The 26789-nt window shown below is 41.4% G+C and overlaps 3 protein-coding genes across 3 annotated transcripts; all 3 read right to left on the reverse strand.

Moving 5' to 3' along the window:
* Positions 1 to 1194: 1194 nt before the first annotated feature.
* Positions 1195 to 5429, reverse strand: LOC121604237 (perforin-1-like). Its single transcript, XM_041933698.1, has 9 exons — positions 5160 to 5429; positions 4986 to 5065; positions 4662 to 4707; positions 4180 to 4319; positions 3940 to 4078; positions 3773 to 3853; positions 2786 to 3276; positions 2585 to 2678; positions 1195 to 1422 (listed from the first exon to the last, which is right to left on the reverse strand). The coding sequence occupies exons 1-9, from the start codon at positions 5427 to 5429 to the stop codon at positions 1195 to 1197; spliced, it is 1569 nt and encodes a 522-aa protein (XP_041789632.1).
* Positions 5430 to 12038: 6609 nt separating this feature from the next.
* Positions 12039 to 16987, reverse strand: LOC121604244 (perforin-1-like). Its single transcript, XM_041933707.1, has 9 exons — positions 16718 to 16987; positions 16544 to 16623; positions 16220 to 16265; positions 15658 to 15797; positions 15418 to 15556; positions 15251 to 15331; positions 14264 to 14754; positions 14062 to 14155; positions 12039 to 13287 (listed from the first exon to the last, which is right to left on the reverse strand). The coding sequence occupies exons 1-9, from the start codon at positions 16985 to 16987 to the stop codon at positions 13078 to 13080; spliced, it is 1551 nt and encodes a 516-aa protein (XP_041789641.1). The 3' UTR covers positions 12039 to 13077.
* A 1460-nt stretch (positions 16988 to 18447) lies between these two features.
* On the reverse strand, positions 18448 to 26732 carry pin1 (peptidylprolyl cis/trans isomerase, NIMA-interacting 1). Its single transcript, XM_041934380.1, has 5 exons — positions 26607 to 26732; positions 25376 to 25467; positions 22253 to 22361; positions 22051 to 22161; positions 18448 to 19381 (listed from the first exon to the last, which is right to left on the reverse strand). Exons 1-5 carry the CDS (start codon positions 26662 to 26664, stop codon positions 19272 to 19274), a joined length of 480 nt encoding a protein of 159 aa, XP_041790314.1. The 5' UTR covers positions 26665 to 26732; the 3' UTR covers positions 18448 to 19271.
* Between the last annotated feature and the right edge of the window lie 57 nt (positions 26733 to 26789).

Consider the following 26789-nt stretch of genomic DNA (forward strand, 5'->3'; position numbering starts at 1 on the left):
CCACTCACAAATTGCTGGGAGTACACGGCATCTGATTATTAATTATTATTAATGTTTAAATCAAAATGTTTGTGCTCACAGGTGTATATCTAACTGTAATCAGCTGAAAACCAAACAGAAAGATCATTTCTCATTTTATATAGACTGAATACTGAATTTTACATGGTTTTCCCGGGAGATTTTATCCAGCGGCAGACAAAACTGCATAGTGAAAGCAAGGCTGATAGGGAACCGATCTAAATCATTCTATAACCGTCACATTGTGCAATCAACATTTACTTCATAACACGTTAAGGCAGAAAACTTGTCTATTGCCAGTTGTTTAATAGTAGGAAAATGAATGTATGAGCTCCTCAGTCACTTGACTTATTACAGTGCCTGTGTATCGTTGTGACTGACGGGTTCATGACACTTAAAGCAACAAATCAACAAGCCTGAAATCACAATTAAAATCCAACTGAAATTAAACCGTTCCAGTGTCCATGCATGTAAATGGAGACCCTATTTTGATACAGCCAATTCAATCTTGCATAAAGCAGTAACGTCAGCGGTCTATCATCTGCAGGGATGGAATCCGATCTGGACATTGTCCAGTATTGCCCTTTTGCATTGAGCAGGAGATTGTTCTTATCAGACGTGTTCTCACTGACTGGAAATGTTCTGTTTTGATTGGGCCAGCGGTGGTATCCGGGTAGAGCGAGCAGGAGGAGGAGGAAGACTCATAAAAAGGAGATGGCAGGCTAAAGTCCACATCCTGGCAGCATCCCAGCGGCTGCTTATCATGCTGCCTTCAAATAAAACTCTTGAGGTTGCGGGACAACATTTGAAGTCGTTTACACAATATGCTTGTCATTCAAGTGATTATGACTTGAGAATAACGCTGCTAGGCAACGCCAACACGGACGTTACTGTCGGCATCTAGAAGCCATCGAAGTTAACAATTTAGAAAGCGAGGAGGTGGCTTGGAGCTTTCAAAAAAATTCCCACAGATGGATGCGCCCCTCCAGCCAACTGAGACGAAAAGCTGCATTGCTGATACTTCGCCAACAACCCTTTTTCTTCCTTTAAAGAATAAAAACTACAATCAATTTAAAACACATGTTGTCCTTAATGTGGACTACAAAAATGGATGACTAGATGTGATTTCAGTTGGATTTTAAAGAAAAGCGAGCAGCTTTTGTGAATGGTCTTGTCTCAAAATGCATTTCCCCCCAATGGAGTTGGCAGGTAACTGCTGCAGCCCTGCCCAGTCAAATAAGGGTCGCAGGTCAGAGTATACTGAAACTCAAAACCACCATTCTTGGCTGGACAGGAGTGTTTGTGTGTCCCCGGGGTCAGGAACAACGAACATGATCCCAGTCTGTCATCCCTTCCCATGTCCCTGTCCCAGACTTCGACTTTCAAATCCAAGTGTGTGCCCACCTGCATAAAAAATATTTAAAATAATAATTGAAATATAACAATAAAAACACTATTATCCTTCAAATGCTGACTTAATAAGAACAATTGGCCTAATCCATGAAATGTTTGTACGCAGAGATGTGATCTTTCCATTGGAACCACTGGGATGAATGGGATTGAATAATCAGTATTTCTAGACCTTCGGAGTAGGATTGGATGAATGGATCAAGTTCTGATGATCACCCTTGGGGTGATGCTCCAAAATATTGATTCACACTTTTATAGTTGCTCCTTTTCCAGTGATTGTGTATGGGGAAAATGCTTTGGGGGCTTTTTGTTCATCACAAAATGACCCTGGAAATTGTAGCCTAGCGCTCTTCCTGGGGTCAAGACGGTTTACAGCCTTTAAATTCTGATAAACTAGCACCTTGGCTTCTATGCAGTGGATGTTTCTGTACTTACAGGGTGTGTTTCCAATAAAACCTGTATCCCTACATATTAATATACAGGTCTCAGAAAGCCTTAGTGGTTATTGTTAGCTGGGCATGCTAATGATTGCAGCTTACATTAGAGCAGATACTCACAGTTGAAACAATTTTTCATGATTTAGCTTGAGTGTTTGAAGTTCTGGATATTTGCTATGCTTTTCCCTGTCACATACTGCCTCTCCTGTCATTTCAGATGCAGCCATTCCCTCCTGCCCTGCAGAAACCACTTCCCCACCAGTCCCATCACCTGTTCATCCCGCTCACCTGTTATCCATTTCCCTCATCAGCATTGCAGTTCAATGCATAAACAGGCCCATCTTTCCACTCATTCTCCCAAGTTGTCTCGTTTGCTTTTGTGCTAGCTTTCCACTCCTTTTTTCTGCCTGCCTGATGATCCCTTGCCTGTTGCTTGACCTCAGTGATCTTAAAATCTTTTCAGTTTTAACCTGCCTGTCTTTGAGTTATGCTTCTGGGTTCTAGCTTTTCCATTCCTGAGCCATTAGATTAATGTAATTTCCTTTATGCTAATGACAGACTACGTGCCACACACATCCAAGCACATTTTTTGGAATTTTACTTAACTGGCCTTTAAGTATGACCAGTTGTTTTTACTTTTTGACTTCACTAGGTACACACAGATGGTAAACACAGCAACTCTAGTCTAGGATTAAAGTTGTTTTGATCAATTTACTGACCTTGCCCAGATTAAAACTTTTGTTCCACTTGGGGTTGTTTGACTTAATCACACGAGTCTCACGATAGATGCTGCCGTACCACATCATAGCAAAGCTGTGAATAGGAGAAAACAGGAAAACAAGGAAAAAGCAACTGGTAAATGAATGTTGTTGTTTGATATACCACCTTCAGATTGCAATCCCTGGCCTCTCTCAGCTCACCTTTCAGTCTTGCCGAGGAAATCTCCTTTGAGATCCCAGGCTCTGATGATGGTCACAGACAGGTTTCCGATCTTAGTCTTTTTAGGACAGCAGTTGGAAGCCAGGTTGGGATTTTGGCTCCCACAGTCTGGTTCTTTGTTTAAGATCGTCACAGCATTTTCTTTTAAGTACTCCTCTATGGCAGTTTTCATCTCTGCCTTCTGCGTATCATTCTGGATCAGATCATACATTGGTCTAAGGGAGTATGAGACAACATCTGGATTGTCCTTAAGGGTGTTCAGCCAATTCACATAACCCAGTGAGTCATTGTGAGTGAGTGAAAACTGCCCCGACCAACCAGTGCCTCCTGCCAACACTGTGTTGTGTTGGTATAGATCTGAGTTGTATGCGGTGGAGATGCCCTGGTTCTGTAGGACTTTACTGCAAGACTGTTCGTTATTAGATATCATTCCCAGGCCTACGGAGACACCCAGTGATAAGCAGGAATAGACCTAGAGGACAGGAGGGGGAATAAGATGTTATGATGGTGGATTTCATTTAAACAGTGCCTTTATGCTGAAAGCAGTAAATGGTGTATTACAATGCCTCACACTCACACACATTCATGCTCTGAAGGTGACGAAGACCTGCTCATAAAAGATGTTGGCTCAGTGTCTTACTCAGTGACAATTAAACATGCTGTTAGGAGGAGTCTGGATTGGGACTACCAACCCTGCAATCACTGGATGACCTGCTCTACATTATGCATCCACAGACAGATGAGAAATTAAAAAAGAAACCTGAATAAATGAGTGGAGAGCCATAACAAATGCAAATACATCCATAAAGAGCATCTGGGGCCACTGAATGGTTTGATGGGTAATGAAATGATGTTGATGATTTAATTCCAAAGCAGTGCTACAGCTTCTATGTTTGTGTATGTGTGAAGTGTACAGATCTGTGTTTTGATCACTGTGTACACTGTGCAGACACGTGTGCTACATGTACCTCATTTGGGGAAAGCTCATTCAGTGTGGACAAACAGGTACGTATAGCTGTGATTCGCCTGAGTCGCCCCCCAAGGTAACCCTGAAATGAAGAACAATGTTGCTGAGAGAGAAAATACATGTTTTTTAGATATGTTAAATAAGGAAATTCCAAGAGTGTGTTTGAACCTGGCGGATGTAGTGTGTGCCATAGGTATTTATGAGCTCCCTGTACTGAGGCCTGGTGATGGAGTTGTAGCGAAGTGGCAGTCTGGACAAATCCTGCCTGAACTCTGGGCTGAGGTGTGTAATGCCTGCCACACGGTGACTAGACAGAAAGAGACAAAACAGTGAGTTTTTGACTGAAATGTCCTCAACAAACTTGACTGACAGATCATCTGCTGTACTGCACAGATCTTCACAACCTACCGATAATGGCTGCAGCTGACCCTGTGAGTGCTGAAGAAGTAGCGGTCCTCTCTGGTCCTTTCTTGTGTAAAGTTAAACACACGGGAGCGCGTTCCTCCCACCAGGTTGTCGGTGACAAACTCATCTATATCCAAACCAACCTGAGAAAAAAAAGACCCCCAAAGAACCTTAGGACCTTCTTGATGTTCACCAAATTTCTATTATATAGTGTTTTAAGTAATGATGAAACTATTCATTTGCAAATACTTTTAATTGAATATACTGGGTCTTGTTCTGTTGTCTGTAAGGCCAATAGATTCAAAAGAACATTAATGAACCATAAAACTTGTGTTGGTTCCTTTAAAACGAATTCTGGAAAAAGGTTGCTTTCCATGTCATGTCTATCAGTTACAATTAAAAAAAAAATAAAATAAAATAAATAATAATAATAATATTCTAAATTGTTAATTTCATGTCAGCTGTAGCTGTGAGGTGTTTCCTACCTGCCAGTCACTACTGACCAGGGCGGTGTAAGTGTCCATCAATGAGCTGTGGACACAATTTACAGGAAATAAATCACCATTAAAGCTCTTTCATTTCAAAGCTCATTTTGCAGCAATAGTGAGATTTTCATCTATAATTAACATGCTAACAATAATATAGAAATAGAAATCACAGAGGCTGAGTTCTCTTGCTTTCAGCTTTAGTGAAGACTGGTGCATATATTCACAAGGAAGTACTGGCCTTTATCGAGGAACTGGAATGACAGAAAAATATGGAAATGACTCATAAACCCTTTAGTGATGTAATACTGTGACATACAATACCTAACAGAGGTGTGTGCACTGCTTAAGATTTCAGTATTGCACTGGCTGAACACACGCCAGCTCGAGGTAGAGAGTGGCACCTGAAAATGAAAGTGGCAACACGGTGGTTAACACACAAAGAGTAAGAATGTGCAACCGTTAAAGTCACTGCAAAGCGATTCATTTATTCATTACTTTCTGCAGCTTGCCGCCCTGAAGAGGGTTAGGGCAGAGTTTGCAGGTGCCATCTGGGTTGAGGTAGGTGTTCATGTCAAACACGTAGGCTCCTTTACGCTGCAGGGTGACCACATCAAAGCCCTCCCCCACCAAGTTGTGGCCCGGTACAAAGGGGGTGGACTCACATTCGCTGCGGCTCCCCGTCTGACAGGAGAGAACAGGGTGGTGGTGTGACAGGAAGAGGAGAAGGCTCAGGTAGAGGAAGGGTGGGGCTGAAGAGGAGGGCATGGCTGGATGTCAAAGAGACACTGAAATATTTCAGAGAGAGACAAAGAGAACAGAAAAGGAAATAAGTGAGCATCATTTCAGCTGTATGTGAATACCTGTGAAGGTAGCAAGTCATGCTTGGGTTTCCTGCCATGTGTTATTCTGTCACCAGGTCATGGGATAAAATTATCATTTTCCTGTTGCCTCTGTGTCTATTATACAGTACATCAAGTGTAGGCTAGTGGATCATTTTATGAGACTTTACCTTTGAATCCTCTAAATTATACCAAGATAAAGACTTTGATTTGTGAGCAAGTGATAGATATCTACTAACATACAATGCTCTCCTCTGTTATGCAACAGTTTTATTGTGATCAGAGTATAATTATGATCTCTTCAATATCACTGAACACATATCACAATGAAATTCTCCTACCTTCAGAGGCACAGAGTGCAAGATTATTGGGGATTTGTGTCATTCTGTTAATATCCTCAATCACTGCTCTGCATCACTGACTTCCCATCTCTGAACAGACACTTCTGATTTGGTTGGTTTGAACCGGGCAGCCTCAGAATAATTTACTTCTTGCTTCATATATGAGTTTGAGGTTAGTCAATTCAACTGAATACAAAGTCACACTCTATAAACATGTACACCTGCTATCTGCATTATCACTCCTCAAAAGAGAGATGCAACTTTAAAAATTCACACAAATGACCTGCAAGCTGCGATTCCTCCTACGTCATGTGCTTCAATGTGTCATTCTACACCTGCAGACTGTCCTCAAAGCCTTAGAGAAGAAAACCCCACCCACTGATGTATAAGTATATGTTACAACTCTAAAAAGTGTGTTTTTAGCTCAACATTTACAACTTGACAGTTTCAAAAAGGCTGAACTGCATCTGCTGCTGTTTGATGCAGATTCAGGTCAGACTGAAGAGTTCATGAAAGGGTTCAACAACCATCTTAGCAAATCTACACAATCTCATCATACAACATTGAACTATAAACTAAAGAGAATCAAAAGTCTAAAAACATAAAAAAAGACTTTTCTACCTGTTCCAAATGTCCAAAAAGCTGATGTTGTGGTCCAGTCTTCAAAATCAGAACCAGCAAGACAAAGCGACTTTGTTCGTTGATCAGAAATCGGCAGAGGGCTCGGCTTTTTATCCCACAAAAGGGATCCTAATCTCTGATTTACTACTCCCTTTACAGGAGCCTCCGCCCTTTACGGGAGTAGTAAATCAGAGATTAGGATTGTAAAAACTGGAGAGGACATGGTCCTCCCCCAAGTTCTTGTTTGAGGAAATGGCCTTTGAGCTTGAACCTAGGGCTGAAACGAACAATTGTTCTTATTATTAATTTACCTATCTCTCTAATTCTACTTGGGCCATAAAATGTGAGAACACAGTGAAACATGTTGATCAGTGTTTCCCACAACCCAAAGATATTCAGTTTACTGTTATACAGGACTAAAGGGACCAGAAAATATTCACCTTTCAGAAGCTATAATCAGATAATATGGACACTTTTCCTTAAAAATGACCTGAAATGATTAATGATCAAAATAGTTGGCAATTCAGTCATCCTTTAAATAACAAATCATTGCAGGTCTGGAAGAACCCATTAAATTTTGGAGCAGATATGAATCACAGGCGGACACACCAATTATTTTTCACTTTCTTCTTCACACCATGGAGTTCCTCCACATGTCCTCCTGCATCAAGAACATAGTTGCATTCTACTTCAATGACCTGCAGATGTGCTTTTCCATCCAAGATTTCACCACCGGGTGGCAACGGCTAGAAGTAGGAATCGCAATGGGTTGCGCCATCTCTCCCATCCTGTTTGTGGCAGCTTTTGAGGTAATCCTTGTTGGAGTCAGACAAATGGTTGGAGGGATCAAGCTACCATTTGGGCAGAGATTACCCGCTTTGAGGACGTACATGGATGACGTCACCAGCCTCCTTCAGACAGCAGCATGCACATCAAGACCCCTGAAAAGGATGGACGAGCTGATGTTGTGGGCTCGAATGAAGATGAGCCGAATCTCCTCCTCTTCTGCCTCCCAAATCTGTGTACAAGTTATGCTGCCCAAGTCACAACAGTTACTCCCGGTTCAGGTGCTCATAGACTCAGGGGCGGATGACAATATCATAGATGCTGCGTTTGTTCAAGCGAACAACCTTTCTCTGACCCTGTTAGCCTCCCCTAAGGAGGTACTTGCCATCGATGGCAGACTTTTGGACACTGTCACAGAACCACACCACTGAAGCTAACACTCTCCAGTCATCACCACTCACCCCAGTCATCTTAGGCATTTCTTGGTTAAAAGTACATAATCCTCACATAGATTGGTCTGCAGCCACCATTCAGAGTTGGATTAAGGAATGCCACTGTCTTCGCTCTTCAGTATCCACTAGGACCCCCAACCCTGCTCACGTCCCTGAGGTAATTGATTTAAGCCGAATTGCCAGCGGTTATCATGACTTAAAAGAAGCATTCAGCAAAGACATGCTCACTCCCCCCACACAGACCTTATTACTATGGGACAGACCTACTTCCTGGTGCACCTTGCCCAACTAGGAGATTATATAATTTGACCAAGCCAGAAAGGGACAATGGAAACTTACATCAATGACTCTTTGGCCGTGGGTCTAATTAGACCCTCTTCCTCTCCTGTGGGCGTGGGGTTCTTCTTTGTGGAAAAGAAAGACGGGATCCTGCGCACATGTATTGACTATACAGGGTAGAATGAAATCACGGTAAAAAATAAGTACCGCTGCCATTAATTGACTGATTAATTGCCTTTAGCCCCCTCAACAAAGTGACAGTGTTCTCCAAGCTCGACCTACGCAATGCCTACCACCTGGTCAGGATACGGGAGGGTGATGAGTGGAAAACAGCCTTCAATACCGACCTCGGCCACTTGGCTTGACCAATGCCCCTGCCGTTTTTCAGAATCTAGTAAATGATGTATTACAGGGTTTATTAAACAAGAATGTTTTTTGTGTATCTGCATAAAATTCTCATTTTTTCTCACTCACACGAAGAGCACATGGACCACGTGAGGGAGCTATTAAGAAGGTTGCTGGAAAACAGATTATTTGTTAAGGCTGAAAAATGTGAATTTCATGTTAACACTGTCAATTTCCTAGGGTTTGTAGTTGAAAAGGGGCAGCTCAGGGCCGACCCCTCCAAATTCAAGGGGTGGCTGCTAACCGCAAACAGCTGCAGCGCTTCCTGGGTTTCATTCAACTGTAGTCACACGGCAACCCCCCTCATGAGACTAACCTCAAACAAGCTCCCCTTTTCGTGGTCTCATGATGCATTTAACCAATTAAAAAATCTGTTCACTAATGCCCCTGTCCTCACCCATCCGGATCCTGAGCAGCAGTTTGTGGTAGAGGTGGACACGTCCGATTCAGGAGTTGGGGCTGTTGCCTCCCAGCGCCTCCCTGTGGACCGGAAGCTGCATCCCTGTGCCTTCTTCTTCTGTTGCCTCTCACCAGTGGAACAGAACTATGATGTGGGGAACTGAGAACTGCTGCCGATGGTCCTGGCCTTACAGGAGTGGCGGCACTGGGTGGAGGGAGCGACTCAGCCCTTCATCATCTGGACAGACCACAAAAACTTATCCTATACCTCTGCTCCGCAAAGAGGTTAAACTCCCGGGAGGCTCGCTGGGCTTTCTTCCCGGGGGGATTCAATTCACCCTCACCTACTGCCCTGGTTCTCTCATCAGTTCGCCCCTGAGGAGAGGGAAACAACCCAGCGACGATCCTCCCCCTGTGTGCATGGTAGGGGCGGTCTGGTGGCAGGTGGAGCAGGAAGTCCTCGACACACTCAGGAACAACCCGGTGCCGGACGGAGGTCCTCCTGGGCGGCTGTTCGTCCCACCCACTGTCTGATCGTCAGTATTTCTCTGGGGACATGCCTCCCGAATCGCCTGCCACTCAGGAGTCCAATGGACACTCTAGCTGGTCCAGCAGCGTTTCTGGTGGCCGTCCATGGCCATGGCCGTCCGAACCTTCGTGGCATCCTGCTCATTCTGCACCTGCAGTAAACCCCTCCACCAGGCCCCTGTGGACCTCTTGCACCCCTTTCCTGTGCTTAAACGCCCCTGGTCCCACATAGCAGTTGATTTCGTCACAGGCCTCCTGCCCCTGGAGGGTAATGACACAATCTTCACTATTGTTGACCCGCTCTCCAAGGTGGGTCATTTTGTTCCCCTCCCTAAACTCCCCACTGCCTTGGAAACTGCTACCACAGCCAGCCCCTCCTCAGGCTATCATCCCCAATCTAACGGCCAGACTGAGTGAGCAAACCAGGATCTAGAGACCTCCTTGCAATGCGTCGCCTCTCGCCTCCCCGCCCCCTGGTCCACCCATCTTCCTTGGGTGGAATACACCCACGGTATGTCTCCATTTAGATTACTTCAGGCTTCCAATCCCTTCTGTTCGAAAAACAGGAGTCTGATGCAGCGGTACCCTCGGTCCAGGCCCAGTTCCGCAGAAGTTTGGCGGGAGGCGCGGGCAGCATTAGGCAGGGCGGCAGAGCGTAACCGATGACTGGGGGACTGGCGGCACACCCCTGCTCCAGATTACCAAGTGGGCCAGCAAGTCTGGCTCTCCTCATGAGACCTCCCTCTCCAAACTGACTCCCGTAAAATGGCCCCCCGCTTCACTGGCCCCTACCCAATCGAAAAGATCATCAACCCCAGCACAATCCGGCTCCAGCTCCCCACCTCTCAAGATTTACCCTGTGTTTCATGTTTCCCTCCTTAAAGCGGTCACCCACAGCCCTCTCCAGCCACCAATGCCACCGCAAGGTGTTTTTTTGTTGTTGTGTGTAGTTGTGTTTGATGAGATCTGCGTGTCATCAACTTCAGTTGTCCATTTCTTCAAGCATTGTCCAAACGTGTGTCCATGCTTTGACTTTGGCTAAAGAGTCACACCCCAACAGGAAAGAGATCTGGTAATGCAGTAATTGGTAGTTGTTCAATTGCTCACTTGCAGGCCAGCTGGTGTTACTTCCTAACCATTTAGACAATGCTTTTTGCATTTGGGTACAACTCCAAACCTGATTAATGGTAAATTGTAACTAGGATTTAATTAGAAATTGTTGCTGTGATTTTCAAGTAAATCCTGTGGATTTAGTCTTTTGCAGCTGCAAATGAATAGTCAGTAATGGGGCTAGCTAGAAATCACAGTGTCATTATCAACATGTGACATGTTGTAAAAAGCCTTTAGAAATGTGGGTATGCGGATCACCAAGTTGCTTTAATGACAAATGCTGAAAATTTCCATCTATAAGCTGTCATAACAATGTGTTTTTTATCCCACAGCTGTTCATGCATTGACTGTAAATGATGGCCTGTCAGAATGAATTTGTAAGACAAGATTCAGCACAGGATGTGATGTGGTGTTCCGAATCGGGTGAGTTTTACCAAATTCATTTTGAATTGACAGCAATATAATGTTGCTGTACATATTTTCATGTCAAAGCTTTAGCTTTGGAGGTCGTATGTCACATACCTTGTTGTCGAATTTGATGCTTCATGTGGGCTTCGCCCTCTCTTTGCTTTAGACTCACACACAAACACACACAGGGTGAAATCTTTATCTGGATTATATTTATTGCTTTATTTGTGTTCAGTCAAGTCAATCCATGCAGTAGAGTGCACAGCTGGTTTTCAGGTGTATTGATGCCCTTTGAGTGTTGAGCAGAAACAGGCTGTATTTGGCTGCATGTTGGGTTGAACATGGTTCATGTTGCATGTACTGCCATAACAACCTAACCCATCCATTTGTTGTTGTGTGGGACATTGAGGTTGTCTGCAGTGTTTACATGGTCATTTTAAGGACATGAAGCAAATGTTTTGACAGCCTATTTGCATAAGAAGGTCACACAAAAATTGACACAAGTCTTCGACAGCTTTGACACACGTGCAATGTGAAAATCACAAGCTAAAAAATCTGCAGTCCAAGCGTAAACCGCCGCACCACCAATATTCACCACTCACAAATTGTCATTTTTCATTTTATATAGACTGAATACTGAGTTTTATATGGAGTAGGATTAACATGGTGAGCAATGGTTTGCGCAAACAAGCAGGCTTAACTACAGCAGGGGTGGAGGTGGGAGTAGAAGAAAACAGGGAAAAAAGCGTTCATTTAGTGTATAACAGAGAGATGAAAGCAGATAGAAATTCTGAAATATGTGTTGAGTGATAACTGGATTTGAATGTTTTTGCAAAATGAAAGAAGTGCACAACAGAGACAATGATAACATTTTTTCTGTCTGTTGAATCCATTCAGGCTGACCGGGTTGATCTTTTAACTATGATTGGTGCACTTTGTGCCATAAACTGCATAGTGAAAGCAAGGCTGATAGGGAACCGATCTAAATCATTCTATAACCATCACATTGTACAATCAACATTTACCTTATAACAAGTTAAGGCAGAAAACTTGTCTTTAATAATAGTTTAATAGTAGGAAAATATTATAGTAGGAAAATGAACATATGCGCTCCTCAGTCACTTGACTTATTACAGTGCCTGTGTATCCTTGTGACTGATGGGTTCATTGCACTTAAAGCAACGAATCAACAAGCCTGAAATCGCAATTAAAATCCAACTGAAATTAAATCACTGGTTTTTGCTACAACATACATCTGCTCTGCAAATCGCTTGTCCTGTCATGAACAAAATCCAAAAACAAAAGAGATAAATTCATATTCTGTGTTGGTTTCATGATGGTGCCCCCTGACTCTGCATTAGTTCTACTGACGACCGTTCCAGTGTCCATGCATGTAAATGGAGACCTTATTTTGATACAGCCAATTCAATCTAGCATAAAGCAGTTACGTCAGTGGTCTATCATCTGCTAGGATGGAATCCAGTGTTGTCCTTTTGCATTTAGCAGGAGGTTGTCCTTGTCAGACGTGTTCTCGCTTTCTGGAAATGTTCCGTTTGGGTTAGGCGAGCGGTGCTGCCAGGAGGAGGAGGAAGACTCATCCGTAACCATGACTGGTTTTGCATAGACATCAATACTACATGTAGCATTGATGTCTATTGATGCGTCCCGCAGCTGCCGCTTATCATGCTGCCTTCAAATAAAACTTTTGAGGTTGCGGGACAACATTTGAAGTCGTTTACACAATATGCTTGTTATTCAAGTGATTAAGTCTCGAGACCACCGCTGTTAGGCAACGCCAACATGGACGTTGCTGTCGGCATCTAGAAGCCATCAAGGTTAACAAATTAGACAGCATGGTGATGGCTTATAAAATGCAGGAAATACAAATGCATGAAAGATGAGGCCATGGGAAGTATTTTCCTCAGACATAAATAAATAAATATCCGTGGCTTCTGCCATTTCTGAAACTGTATGCAAATGTCACAATTTGTGAACTCTGAGCTTTCAAAAAATTCCCACACATGGATGCGCTCCTCCAGCCAACTGAGACGAAAAGCTGCATTGCTGATACTTCGCCAACAACCCTTTTTCTTCCTTTAAATAATAAAAACTACAATCAATTTTAAAACACATGTTGACATTAATGTGGACTACAAAAATGGATGACTAGATGTGATTTTAGTTGGATTTTAAAGAAAAGCGAGCAGCTTTTGTGAATGGTCTTGTACCAAAATGCATTTCCTCCCTATGGAGTTGGCAGGTAATTTCTGCAGCCCTGCCCAGTCAAATAAGGGTCGCAGGTCAGAGTATACTGAAACTCAAAACCACCATTCTTGGCTGGACAGGAGGGTTTGTGTGTCCCCGGGTTCAGGGACAACGAACATGATCCCAGTCTGTCATCTTTTCCAATGTCCCTGTCCCAGACCTCGACTTTCAAATCCAAGTGTGTGCCCACCTGCATAAAAAATATTAAGAATAATCATTGAAATACAACAATAAAAACACTATTACCCTTCATATGTTGACTTATAAGAACAATTGGCCTAATCCATGAAATGTTTGGACGCAGAGATGTGATCTTTCCATTGGGACCACTGGGATTGAATAATCAGTATTTCTAGACCTTCGGAGTAGGAATGGATGAATGGATCAAGTTCTGATGATATGAAGAGTAATTTTGGGGTGATGCTCCAAAATATTTATTCACCCTTTTATAGTTGCTCCTTTTCCAGTGATTGTGTATGGGGAAAATGCTTTGGGGGCTTTTTGTTCATCACAAGCTAACCCTGGAAATTGTAGCCCAGCACTCTTCCTGGGGTCAAGATGGTTTGCCTTTAAATTCTAAATTACTAGCACCTTGGCTTCCATGCAGTGGATGTTTCTGTGACCGGGTGACCGGGTGTGTTTCTAATAAAACCTGTACCGAGCTTTCCACGCCTTTTTTCTGCCTGCCTGAAGAACCCTTGCCTGTTGCTTGACCTCAGTGACCTTAAAATCTTATTTTAACCTGCCTATCTTGAGTTATGCTTCTGCAATAGGATTCAGGCTTTCCTTTATGCTAATGACAGACTACGTGCCACACACATCCAAGCACATTTTATGTAATTTTACTTAACTGGCCTTTAAGTATGACCAGTTGTTTTTACTTTTTGACTTCACTAGGTACACACAGATGGTAAACACAGCAACTCTAGTCTACAATTAAAGTTCTTTTGATCAATTTACTGACCGTGCCCAGATCAAAACTTTCGTTCCACTCAGGGTTGTTTGATTTAATCACACGAGTCTTGTGCTTTGTGCTGCCGTACCACATCGTAGCAAAGCTGTGAATAGGAGAAAACAAGGAAAACAAGGAAAAAGCGACTGGTAAATGAATGTTGTTGTTTGATATACCACCTTCAGATTGCAATCCCTGGCCTCTCTCAGCTCACCTGTCAGTCTTGCCGAGGAAATCTCCTTTGAGATCCCAGGCTCTGATGATAGTCACAGTCAGGTTTCCGATCTCAGCCTTTTTTGGACAGCAGTTGGAAGCCAGGTTGGGATTTTGGCTCCCACAGTCTGGTTCTTTGTTTAAGATCGTCACAGCATTTTCTTTTAAGTACTCCTCTATGGCAGTTTTCATCTCTGCCTTCTGCGTATCATTCTGGATCAGATCATACATTGGTCTAAGGGAGTATGAGACAATATCTGGATGGTCCTTAAGGGTGTTCAGCCAATTCACATAACCCAGTGAGTCATTGTGAGTGAGTGAAAACTGCCCCGACCAACCAGTGCCTCCTGCCAACACTGTGTTGTGTTGGTATAGATCTGAGTTGTTTGCGGTGGAGATGCCCTGGTTCTGTAGGACTTTACTGCAAGACTGTTCGTTATCAGATGTCATTCCCAGGCCTACAGAGACACCCAGTGATAAGCAGGAATAGACCTAGAGGACAGGAGGGGGAATAAGATGTTATGATGGTGAATTTCATTTAAACAGTGCCTTTATGCTGAAAGCAGTAAATGGTGTATTACAATGCCTCACACTCACACACATTCATGCTCTGAAGGTGACGAAGACCTGCTCATAAAAGATGTTGGCTCAGTGTCTTACTCAGTGACAATTAAACATGCTGTTAGGAGGAGTCTGGATTGGGACTACCAACCCTGCAATCACTGGATGACCTGCTCTACATTATGCATCCACAGACAGATGAGAAATTAAAAAAGAAACCTGAATAAATGAGTGGAGAGCCATAACAAATGCAAATACATCCATAAAGAGCATCTGGGGCCACTGAATGGTTTGATGGGTAATGAAATGATGTTGATGATTTAATTCCAAAGCAGTGCTACAGCTTCTATGTTTGTGTATGTGTGAAGTGTACAGATCTGTGTTTTGATCACTGTGTACACTGTGCAGACACGTGTGCTACATGTACCTCATTTGGGGAAAGCTCATTCAGTGTGGACAAACAGGTACGTATAGCTGTGATTCGCCTGAGTCGCCCCCCAAGGTAACCCTGAAATGAAGAACAATGTTGCTGAGAGAGAAAATACATGTTTTTTAGATATGTTAAATAAGGAAATTCCAAGAGTGTGTTTGAACCTGGCGGATGTAGTGTGTGCCATAGGTATTTATGAGCTCCCTGTACTGAGGCCTGGTGATGGAGTTGTAGCGAAGTGGCAGTCTGGACAAATCCTGCCTGAACTCTGGGCTGAGGTGTGTAATGCCTGCCACACGGTGACTAGACAGAAAGAGACAAAACAGTGAGTTTTTGACTGAAATGTCCTCAACAAACTTGACTGACAGATCATCTGCTGTACTGCACAGATCTTCACAACCTACCGATAATGGCTGCAGCTGACCCTGTGAGTGCTGAAGAAGTAGCGGTCCTCTCTGGTCCTTTCTTGTGTAAAGTTAAACACACGGGAGCGCGTTCCTCCCACCAGGTTGTCGGTGACAAACTCATCTATATCCAAACCAACCTGAGAAAAAAAAGACCCCCAAAAAACCTTAGGACCTTCTTGATGTTCACCAAATTTCTATTATATAGTGTTTTAAGTAATGATGAAACTATTCATTTGCAAATACTTTTAATTGAATATACTGGGTCTTGTTCTGTTGTCTGTAAGGCCAATAGATTCAAAAGAACATTAATGAACCATAAAACTTGTGTTGGTTCCTTTAAAACAAATTCTGGAAAAAGGTTGCTTTCCAGTGGTGAAATAAGTGAAAGAATCATGTCTATCAGTTACAATAAAAAAATAAAATAAAATAAAAATAATAATCATCACCATAATACTAATAATAATAATAATAATAATAGTAATAATATTAATAATAATAATAATAATAATATTCTAAATTGTTAATTTCATGTCAGCTGTAGCTGTGAGGTGTTTCCTACCTGCCAGTCACTACTGACCAGGGCGGTGTAAGTGTCCATCAATGAGCTGTGGACACAATTCACAGGAAATAAATCACCATTAAAGCTCTTTCATTTCAAAGCTCATTTTGCAGCAATAGTGAGATTTTCATCTATAATTAACATGCTAATAATAATATAGAAATAGAAATCACAGAAGCTGAGTTCTCTTGCTTTCAGCTTTAGTGAAGACTGGTGCATATATTCACAAGGAAGTACTGGCCTTTATCGAGGAACTGGAATGACAGTGAAATATGGAAATGGATCATAAACCCTTAAGTGATGTAATACTGTAACATACAATACCTAACAGAGGTGTGTGCACTGCTTAAGATTTCAGTATTGCACTGGTTGAACACACTCCAGCTCGAGGCAGAGAGTGGCACCTGAAAATGAAAGTGGCAACACGGTGGTTAACACACAAAGAGTAAGAATGTGCAACCGTTAAAGTCACTGCAAAGCGATTCATTTATTCATTACTTTCTGCAGCTTGCCGCCCTGAAGAGGGTTAGGGCAGAGTTTGCAGGTGCCATCTGGGTTGAGGTAGGTGTTCATGTCAAACACGTAGGCTCCTTTACGCTGCAGGGTGACCACATCAAAGCCCTCCCCCACCAAGTTGTGGCCCGGTACAAAGGGGGCGGACTCACATTCGCTGCGGCTCCCCGTCTGACAGGAGAGAACAGGGTGGTGGTGTGACAGGAAGAGGAGGAGGCTCAGGTAGAGGAAGGGTGGGGCTGAAGAGGAGGGCATGGCTGGATGTCAAAGAGACACTGAAATATTTCAGAGAGAGACAAAGAGAACAGAAAAGGAAATAAGTGAGCATCATTTCAGCTGTATGTGATTACCTGTGAAGGTAGCAAGTCATGCTTGGGTTTCCTGCCATGTGTTATTCTGTCACCAGGTCATGGGATAAAATTATCATTTTCCTGTTGCCTCTGTGTCTATTATACAGTACATCAAGTGTAGGCTAGTGGATCATTTTATGAGACTTTACCTTTGAATCCTCTAAATTATACCAAGATAAAGACTTTGATTTGTGAGCAAGTGATAGATATCTACTACCTGCAAGGCTCTCCTCTGTTATGCAACAGTTTTATTGCTATCAGAGTATAATTATGATCTCTTCAATATCACTGAACACATATCACAATGAAATTCTCCTACCTTCAGAGGCACAGAGTGCAAGATTATTGGGGATTTGTGTCATTCTGTTAATATCCTTAATCACTGCTCTGCATCACTGACTTCCCATCTCTGAACAGACACTTCTGATTTGGTTGGTTTGAACCGGGCAGCCTCAGAATAATTTACTTCTTGCTTCATATATGAGTTTGAGGTTAGTCAATTCAACTGAATACAAAGTCACACTCTATAAACATGTACACCTGCTATCTGCATTATCACTCCTCAAAAGAGAGATGCAACTTTAAAAATTCACACAAATGACCTGCAAGCTGCGATTCCTCCTACGTCATGTGCTTCAATGTGTCATTCTACACCTGCAGACTGTCCTCAAAGCCTTAGAGAAGAAAACCCCACCCACTGATCATTTAATCGCTAACACATGTGTAAGTATATGTTACAACTCTAAAAAGTGTGTTTTTAGCTCAACATTTACAACTTGACAGTTTCAAAAAGGCTGAACTGCATCTGCTGCTGTTTGATGCAGATTCAGGTCAGACTGAAGAGTTCATGAAAGGGTTCAACAACACCATCTTCGCAAATCTACACAATCTCATCATACAACATTGAACTATAAACTAAAGAGAATCAAAAGTCTAAAAACATAAAAAAAAGACTTTTCTACCTGTTCCAAATGTCCAAAAAGCTGATGTTGTGGTCCAGTCTTCAAAATCTGAACCAGCAAGACAAAGCGACTCGTTGACCAGAAATCAGCAGAGGGCTCGGCTTTTTATCCTCTTTCTTAATGAAGCATATGATTCGGTTACGTAAAGGGAGTAGTAAATCGGAGATTAGGATTGTAAAAACTGGAGAGGACATGGTCCTCCCTCAAGTTCTTGTTTGAGGAAATGACCTTTGAGCTTCATTTGTTTAAACGTGTATCAGCAATATGTTGTTGAGACAAAAATATGGTGGTTTATACTGGTCAAAGAGATTAAAATTGTTTTTCCTGGTGATGCAAGGATGCAAAAAATAATCAAAATTCAACTTCATAAACCTCAAAAAATAGGAACTAACCAACACAAGGACACTTACAAAAAAACAGATTTTATTTAATGATGAAAGAAAAACTCCAATGACACAACAGTGTGACAATTCATCTGATCTTTGATGCTTTTAAAAGCTGCAGAGCTGATTGTTAAAACCTGGAAGTTTTCAGCTGTGCCATCTTTGCATATCCTAAAGGGGGTAACATGCACTTTTCAAAGTGAATCATGATAACAAATTACTCTGTTACTTTAAATCAATGCTTAAAGAAGAGAGCTAACTGTGCTTTCTCCGACTGCGGGGGTCTGTAATGCCTAGAAGCGTTTCAAACATCTTATGATGTTATTTTCCAAAACAATAATGCAGATAGAGGAACCGCTTTGGCACACACACTGTAGAAATGGAAAAGGTTACAGCAAAACATACAGTAAATGGTCCTTCTGAAGACATGCACGTACAAAAACACGAGATTTTCCAGACGCAATTTCAAACTTTGCGCATCGTGTGAAACTGTTTCCACGGGGAACTCACTGCAACAGAGTCACAGGCACTCATGTTTATATATAATGGCATTGCCATGGTTAATAAAAGCTTGACGTCTCACAGGAATAATCTGCAATACTCCTTGATGTTCAGTGTGATTAAATTATTCATACATTGTCAACAGTGCTCGGAACAAAATGATCCCACTTAAACTAATGCGATTCAGCCCATAAGCTTTGTTTATTGGGTGGTGTGTGTCATTAAAATAAATCACAGGTCTGATTGGGTTGAGCAGTGTGCGTGCGTGTGTGTGTGTGTGTGTGTGTGTCTGAAGATGCAAGAGGAAAGTTAAGAGGAAAGCACAGTGTGTGTCTTCTTCCTTTCAGCCAGTGCGTAGGATGATGTGGACTCCAGAGTCAGTAAAAACAGGACCGCTCATGTCTCCCACTTTGAGAGCAAAGGATGCATCTTCAAAAGGCTTCTGCATCTGACCTAAGACAAAAACACAGATACTGTATATTAAAGTGCTGAGATGATTATACACATTCAAATAATATATTCACACACACAATACGCTGCACATTATCATCTGTAATCTACTTTAATTTTTGCATTTGCTTGAAATAATCTTTTCAGTCATGTTTGTTTTTTTTTATTACCACCTGTTTGTTTGTTTGTCAGCAGAATTACAGAAAAACTACAGGCCTGATTTCCAAGGAAGAACCTAGGGCTGCAACGAACAGTTCTTCTTGTTATTGATTCATCTGTCTCTCCAATTCTATGTGGTGTATAAAATGTGAGAACATGGTGAAACATGTTGATCGGTGTTTCCCACAACTCAAAGATGTTCATTTTACTGTCATACAGGACTAAAGGGACCAGAAAATATTTAACAGTGGTTTCATGGGACAACTGTCAACAACTGTAACATCTTAGCAATGCTTTCTTCTTTAACTAAGGTGTGGCTATGGAAACGTAATTACACAAATGGCATGCACTTTGCTCATATCCAAATGTGAAATGTCTGCCATAAACTCCACCGGTGATGATAAGGAAAAACATCCAACATCAAACACTTCAGTAGAACAAGCCATAATAGTGACTGTGAAGTTCGCAGAGGTCGGCACTCTCCCAGTGTCCTGCCGATTTCTTCTACAATACATTTAATTAAATGTTTGTTTGTTTAAGTTTATTAGGTTTCAGTTTCATCTTAGGGTGTGTCATCTGAAATGACGATGAAATGAAAGGACAGCAGATCGAGGGTTTGGCAAACAACACTGAAACTCATGAAGCGAAAGCGCTGACTTGGGTGATCAGGGCCCGTATTTCTAAAGATTCTAAGAATCCTTTCAATCCTTTCTTATCTTAACCTAAACATTCCTAGCAAGGAGTCTTAGCTTAGGAGTGATTCCCACACTCTCAGAGAACTCTGAGCAAGGAGTGGACAGAAACTCCTATCTTAGTGAAGAGGTGTTGACCCCTGTTGCTAGGGATGAGTCATCATTTCAAACGCTGTGATTGGTTGATCCCAAAAGTTAGATATAGGGATGGTGTTTAGCTCAGTTGGTAGAGCAATCCTATCCTGCATGTCACTCTCCCTCTTTCTGCCTCCCATTTCCTGTCTCTCTCTCTCAACTGTTCTGTCAATTAAAGGCCAAAAAGCGCAAAAAATATACTTAAAAAAAAAAAAAACTAGATAAAAAATATACTTTTGGCGATAATGGGCAAAGGATGGACCCTCAAATCGATAAAGTTAATCATAGAATCTAATCTTATGAAGACTGTGCAATTGTAAAACAAAATATATTTCACATAAAAGAAAATATCTGTTAAATAAATAGTAAGCTATAATTTAAAATTATCCTTCAAAATGTGTGAAAACTTGCACAGTATTCACATAGTGATAGTTTATTTATTTGCTTATATTAATTGCCATGCTGGTACAAACATGATTCCTGCACGATCCAATCTGTCGCATTTCATTAACTCACTGTCACCCAATGTTTGGAGAAGATCTCTCCTGCCTCTTCCGTCCGCCATTTGTCCTCTGCTTAGGGAACGCCTAAGCCGCTTAAAAGTCCTCTTCCCTGCTCTTAACAGATCGCACCTTAGGAGCTCTTTTAAGAGCTAGGATTCTTTAGGAACAGCTTTTATCTTGACTAGGATCTACTCTTAACTTTTTGGGGAAATTCTAAAAAAAACCTCCTGATTCTAAGAATTTTCTTAGAATTTGGCCACTAGGAGCAACTCTTTGCACTAAGAATCTTTAGGAATACGGGCCCTGATCCTTTAATCCAGGCATGTCAAACTGATTCCGTAAAGGGACGTGTGGCTGCAGGTTTTCATTCCAACCAAAGAGGCACACACCAAGCCAACCAATCAACATCAAGGAATCACTTAGTTATCAGCTGAAGACTGAGATCTGCTGATTAATTGATTCCAGCCTGGTGTGCTCCTCCTTGGATGGAACGAAAACCTGCAGCCACACGGCCCTTTATGAAATCAGTTTGACATGCCTGCTTTAATCCCTGGAAAACTACGTTCACAGACTCTCAACAGATTAAGGCTCATGATCCAATTCTTTCTACCAAATAAAACTTCCTGCGCTAAAACTGCACTAAGAAAGAAACCACTAACTTTTTTGCCATTTATTTTCATTTTATTTATTTATTATTAATAACAATCATTGAAAAAAAAAGAATGTTAAAAGTCTGGCAATATTCCATACTTTTGTTATTGCCAACAAATCCCATCATCAGGCTTTGACTACACGGAAAACATGTTAAAGGGTTAAAATCATTGTTGGTTTGATTCTTTTCATTGGATTTGCTGACAAAAATAAAAATGTAAGTATTCATTGGACTAATCGCTTCACCCACTCTTCTGTATATCTTTATTTTATCTGAATTTAAAAGGCTAACCATGTCCTGGGCTGCAAATTAGCTTACACATTGCATCTATTGCAGTTTATTTTCTCATGCAACCATGATCTGCATTGTCCTGGTAAATAAACTGAGAAAAAAAACTATATTCATATATTCACACATATATGCAGTATTTGGCAAACGGCGACATACGTGTACAGCTCTTGTGGGTTTGTTTTTTCAGAAATATGAGCGTACTTGCATGTGTGTTGTATCACTGCGTATGTGAGTATGTACCTCTGCCAAATAACCCCAGATCTCCACCGTTCTTAGCCGAACTGCAGTCGCTGAACTGAGAAGCCAGGGACTCAAATTTCTCCTCTCCAGACTTGATCTCTTCTATGTACTCTACACAGAACAGAGGAATAAAAAGCGAATTAAATACATCAATGAGACCTGATCGAACCGCACCCCCCTCCCTCCCTGGTGTCATACTTACTCTGAATGAGTTCCAGAGCCTCGTCTTTAGTCCGTGTGATATTTTGTTCCCGCCATGAAGATGGACGACGAGACTGATTATGCTTCACCAGGAGGTGAGAGCAGCGTACCTGAGAGAGCGAACGATAAAAAAATAAAAAAAGAACCCGAAGCTGATCAAAACACCCCAGAATCAATAAGAGAAATCAGAGACTGGTCTACTGAGTTATGCCAGTCTGTCAGTAACACTTCTCGTGAGTTGAGACTAATGGCTTTATCATTGTTAATGAAGTATTTATTAATGCTTCACAGATCAGGAATAATCCGTTAATAAGACCAACCTTTGGGATTCTACGCTCTGAAAAATCCCTTCTTCTGTTCTATTAATTAGCTCTTTTATTCAAGTCACTGGTTTAGTAGAAAGCAACAAACCCGTGACTCTTTATCAAAGATTTACTCACATCAATGCAGACGTCATGGCTCATTATAAAGCGAGTTAATTATTAATTAAATGATTGGAGCTACTTTTGTGAGTGATGATTATTCCATAATAAAACTTGATCTGGTCAGGAGCTGTAAATGTTAACAAGTCGGTAAATCTCGCTGAGTTCAGTTATTACAAAATGATCCTGTGCAGCCAAACTTCGTTTAAACCCACCAAACTTTATTTGGACTTCTAGCTGGAACAAACTGATACAGAACATAATAATGAGTGGCGATGGCCTATCAGTTGAAAAGTCATTAGCACTATGTTGAAAATGGATTCATTGTTTTGGTTATTTTTTAAGCCAAACAGATAAATATTTGCCGGTTCCAGCTTCTAGTAACCAGGCCTATTAGAGGGGTTTTCCTGGTGGATAAAAGACCTAGTTAAAATAAAAAAAACCCAACAACAACAACAAAAATAAACAGCATCCACCCTGTTATCCTGCAGGAGGACACACACCAGCCAAATGGGTTTTTTTCACAACCTGACAGCCCAAAAGCTATTCTTAGTTCTACTAATAAACTAATAAATAATTCACAACCATTAATCGTTCCAGTAGTTACAATTTACAAACCCTACAATCGCCCTAAAGCCTGCCTTATTAGAAAAAGGTTCATCGGGCACATCTAATGTGAGTTTACATAATAAACTAAAACTAATTACACAATTAGTGGAGAATAGAGAAACTAATCAGCACATTAATCGGTAATGAGAATAATTGTTAGTTGCAAGCCTAGTCAAATTGAGTTTTGTGAAGTTATACTTTTTACGATTTTTCAACGTTTCAACATCAATCAGATGCAGCCGTAACTGTTATTATTAATATCAATTATAGAAGCATGTAGAACAGGCATGTCCAAACTATTCCATAAAGGGCCGTGTGGCTGCAGGTTTTCATTCCAACCAAGGAGGAGCACACCAAGCCAACCAATCAACATCATGGGATCATTAGTTATCAGCTGAAGACTGAGATCAGCTGATTAAATGAGTCCAGCCTGGTGTGCTCCTCCTTGGTTTGAACGAAAACCTGCAGCCACACGGCCCTTTATGGAATAGTTTGGACATGGCTGATGTAGAATCTCAATAAATGTTGGCTAAATTAGTCAACTTTGCAACAGAAGACAAGCCAAGGTGGAAGCGCCCCCAGGACAACAACCTCAATAACAACCTGCATTATTTTATCTGGTTTTACCTGATTTAGTTCAGGCACAAATAATACAAGCTTGTGTTTATGTTTGGTGTTTTTGTACCTCGATCATACTGTACAGACCACAAAAACAGGCCTTGAGTTGAGTTTTACCTAAATTAATTTACATTTAAATTGTAATATTGGTCAGACAAATCACAATTTAGTTGATGCAGTTCAGTCCCAGCACTGTTGGATGAAGACAATTCTACAAACAACAAAGTGTCCTTGATGTCCCAATGGCGGTTTAATTACACCCTCTGTGACACATGAGTAGAGTGTTCTATGAACGGGGGCGGTTAGTGCAGTTTATAAGACAGATGTGATCAACAGGATGTGAACATAAGTAACTTTGGATCGGCCTCACCGTCAATGCAATGTCACAAGCTGTCTGTAGTAACACAGACCTCAAGTGTGGACCAGGCAAAATGTTAATATGGGAAGGACATTTAATGAAGATGTACAGTAGGGTGACTCTGACATTATTCCACAACCTCTTAAACCATTTGAAAACAACATTATACATGTTAAGTTTAAGTGAGTTACTTGAAAACAATATCAAAAACCTCCTTGTTCTCCTGTATACTCTACACTTAAACTCTTATTCTTATTACTGGCTCTCAACATATTTCTAAGTAGGTACCACCAAGTCTGAGATTTTTACCTTGTAACATTAAACCTGCGGTAACATTTGACCTCATCTTAATTTTTCATTTGGCATGACTTGTTTCTTAGAGCTGATATCAACCATGTGATTGTCTAAAGCCTCAAATGTCATTGGTGCCTCACAAGGTATTTATTGGTTTGATAGGATTTATTGGTTTGATAAGTTCAAGTAATGCCTAATGCAGCAATTAGAAATTGGATGATTATATGTTTAAGAACATTTCAACCTGATCACAAGTAATAAAAAGGTAGTAAACTGATCCGTGTCATTCCCATACGAGGGAAAAACACACAGCAATAAGATAGATAAATATTTAATATCAACAAAAATATTTCATAAGTAGGCTATCGGGACAACGCATTTACAACCCCATTTTCATTTATATTTAATTGTTTTCTAATTATCTTCCTATTGTTTTATTCTAGGATATTGTACACAAATATGTGGGTACACTGCTGCACTTATGAACAAGAATAATACAGATTAAAGTAAACAAACATTTATTACACTCATGGGACTGAAACCAGAGTATGAAATCAGTGTTTCAGTCCCAGTACTAAAGGGCTGCTATAATTTCTGCACACTACCTGATGTCACAGTTGTTGTCGAGGCAGGAAGTCCCAACGATTCAAAAGGCCTTCACTACATCACTGATTCTAATGATCACTAAAATAGTTTAGTCCAATTCTATGATACGTTGCAAAGCACTTTGTAACTTCACTACAAGTGCTCTATGATGAAAGTTTACTGTCTTTATTATTTTTAGTACAAGAAGTATGTTTTAAAAAAAATGACACATAATAACCTTATCTGGCTCGACCATTATCGCACGACCATCTCCCACCGGACGTTCCCACTGGCTGGCATTGGTGATGTGGTTAAAGTAGTACACTTTACCTAAAGGGCAAAGAGACAAAGCCATTTAAGATGAATACGTTGATTGTTTAACAAATGGAGGCAGTGGAACGAGCTGAAAACACAACATTGGCATTGCATTATACGACTGTTATGGCAACTGTGTTTGGGGATGCACCACATCGGTATCACTGACAACACAAACCTAAGTCAGCGGATTGTTTTTTGGCTATGATGGGACCGATCCATAAGATACAGTTCCTTTGTCAAAATTGTCATGCCATCACATACAATTCAGGGTTTCCGCAATCAGCTGCGTTCGTTCAATCACAGTGTGCTGCCAACTCCTTTTCCGTGCCTCAGCCACCCCTGGTCTCATCATCCTTCACATAAAAACTACTCCAATGACTTCTACTCAGTCGGGTCTACAGAGCATAAATGTGAGAAAAGGAGGGTGTATGTGCTTGTATTCTTATGTCGGCCTTGGTGTACACCAACTCCTGAGGAAAAAAATCTGGCTATTTACCTACTTAAGTAATGAGCACAGGCTTGAAGGCCACATAACCAAACCAGTGATCCAAAACAGAATAAAACACAGTGATAAGTGGTAGTTCTGTTGGTTAATCACTAAAGCAACCCCCTTCACACGACACACCATCATTGGAGTCAAATACTGATCGGGGTAGTTTTAAGGTATTGAAAAGCATCTTTAGAGATGGGCTACATTGGAATGGCACAGTGTGATGACACAGCTAAATGGGAGTAAAGTAAACAATAAAGAGTTTGTGTTTTAATGAAATTAGACTCTAGGCCTTTTGCCATCCCAACATTAACGTATGAAAACTCTGCTGAGGCTCGCTCAGTCTGCAGGTGAGGCACTGGAGCAGTATGACGTCATGGAGGGCCCTGCAGTGGCCAGGTTGAATGGATCAGCTCTGGCGCGATAAATGAATCAACACACCCAGAAGCAGCCAAACACCACATTTAACAAAACACACCCACAACTCCGAGATACCCATCACTAGTTTCGACTCATCCCCATTGAACTTAAAGTTGCATCTACCTCGTTTCCACAGAAGACCACTGTGCTAGTGATGCTAGCTAGTAAGCTAACTTTCAACATATAGCCATTTAGTTGGCTGGCTAGCATATTTAGCCTCTCGTGAGTTCTGTTTCATTACCTGAACTGCGGCTCATCCTTTTCTCCCACCCTGATGGTAGCTTCTCCTCGTCTGCCATTATTTTTTTCTGCAGCAGCGTTTTCAAGTTAATTTCAATGTAGCTACCGTGTGACAGCTTGGGCTGCAGCTAGGTAAATTACGACAGTTAGCAGCGTGTTTACGGTACAAGTTGTTTTCAAGCTC

The sequence above is a fragment of the Chelmon rostratus genome, chromosome 3, assembly GCF_017976325.1.
Source record: "Chelmon rostratus isolate fCheRos1 chromosome 3, fCheRos1.pri, whole genome shotgun sequence".
Taxonomy (NCBI): domain Eukaryota; kingdom Metazoa; phylum Chordata; class Actinopteri; order Chaetodontiformes; family Chaetodontidae; genus Chelmon; species Chelmon rostratus.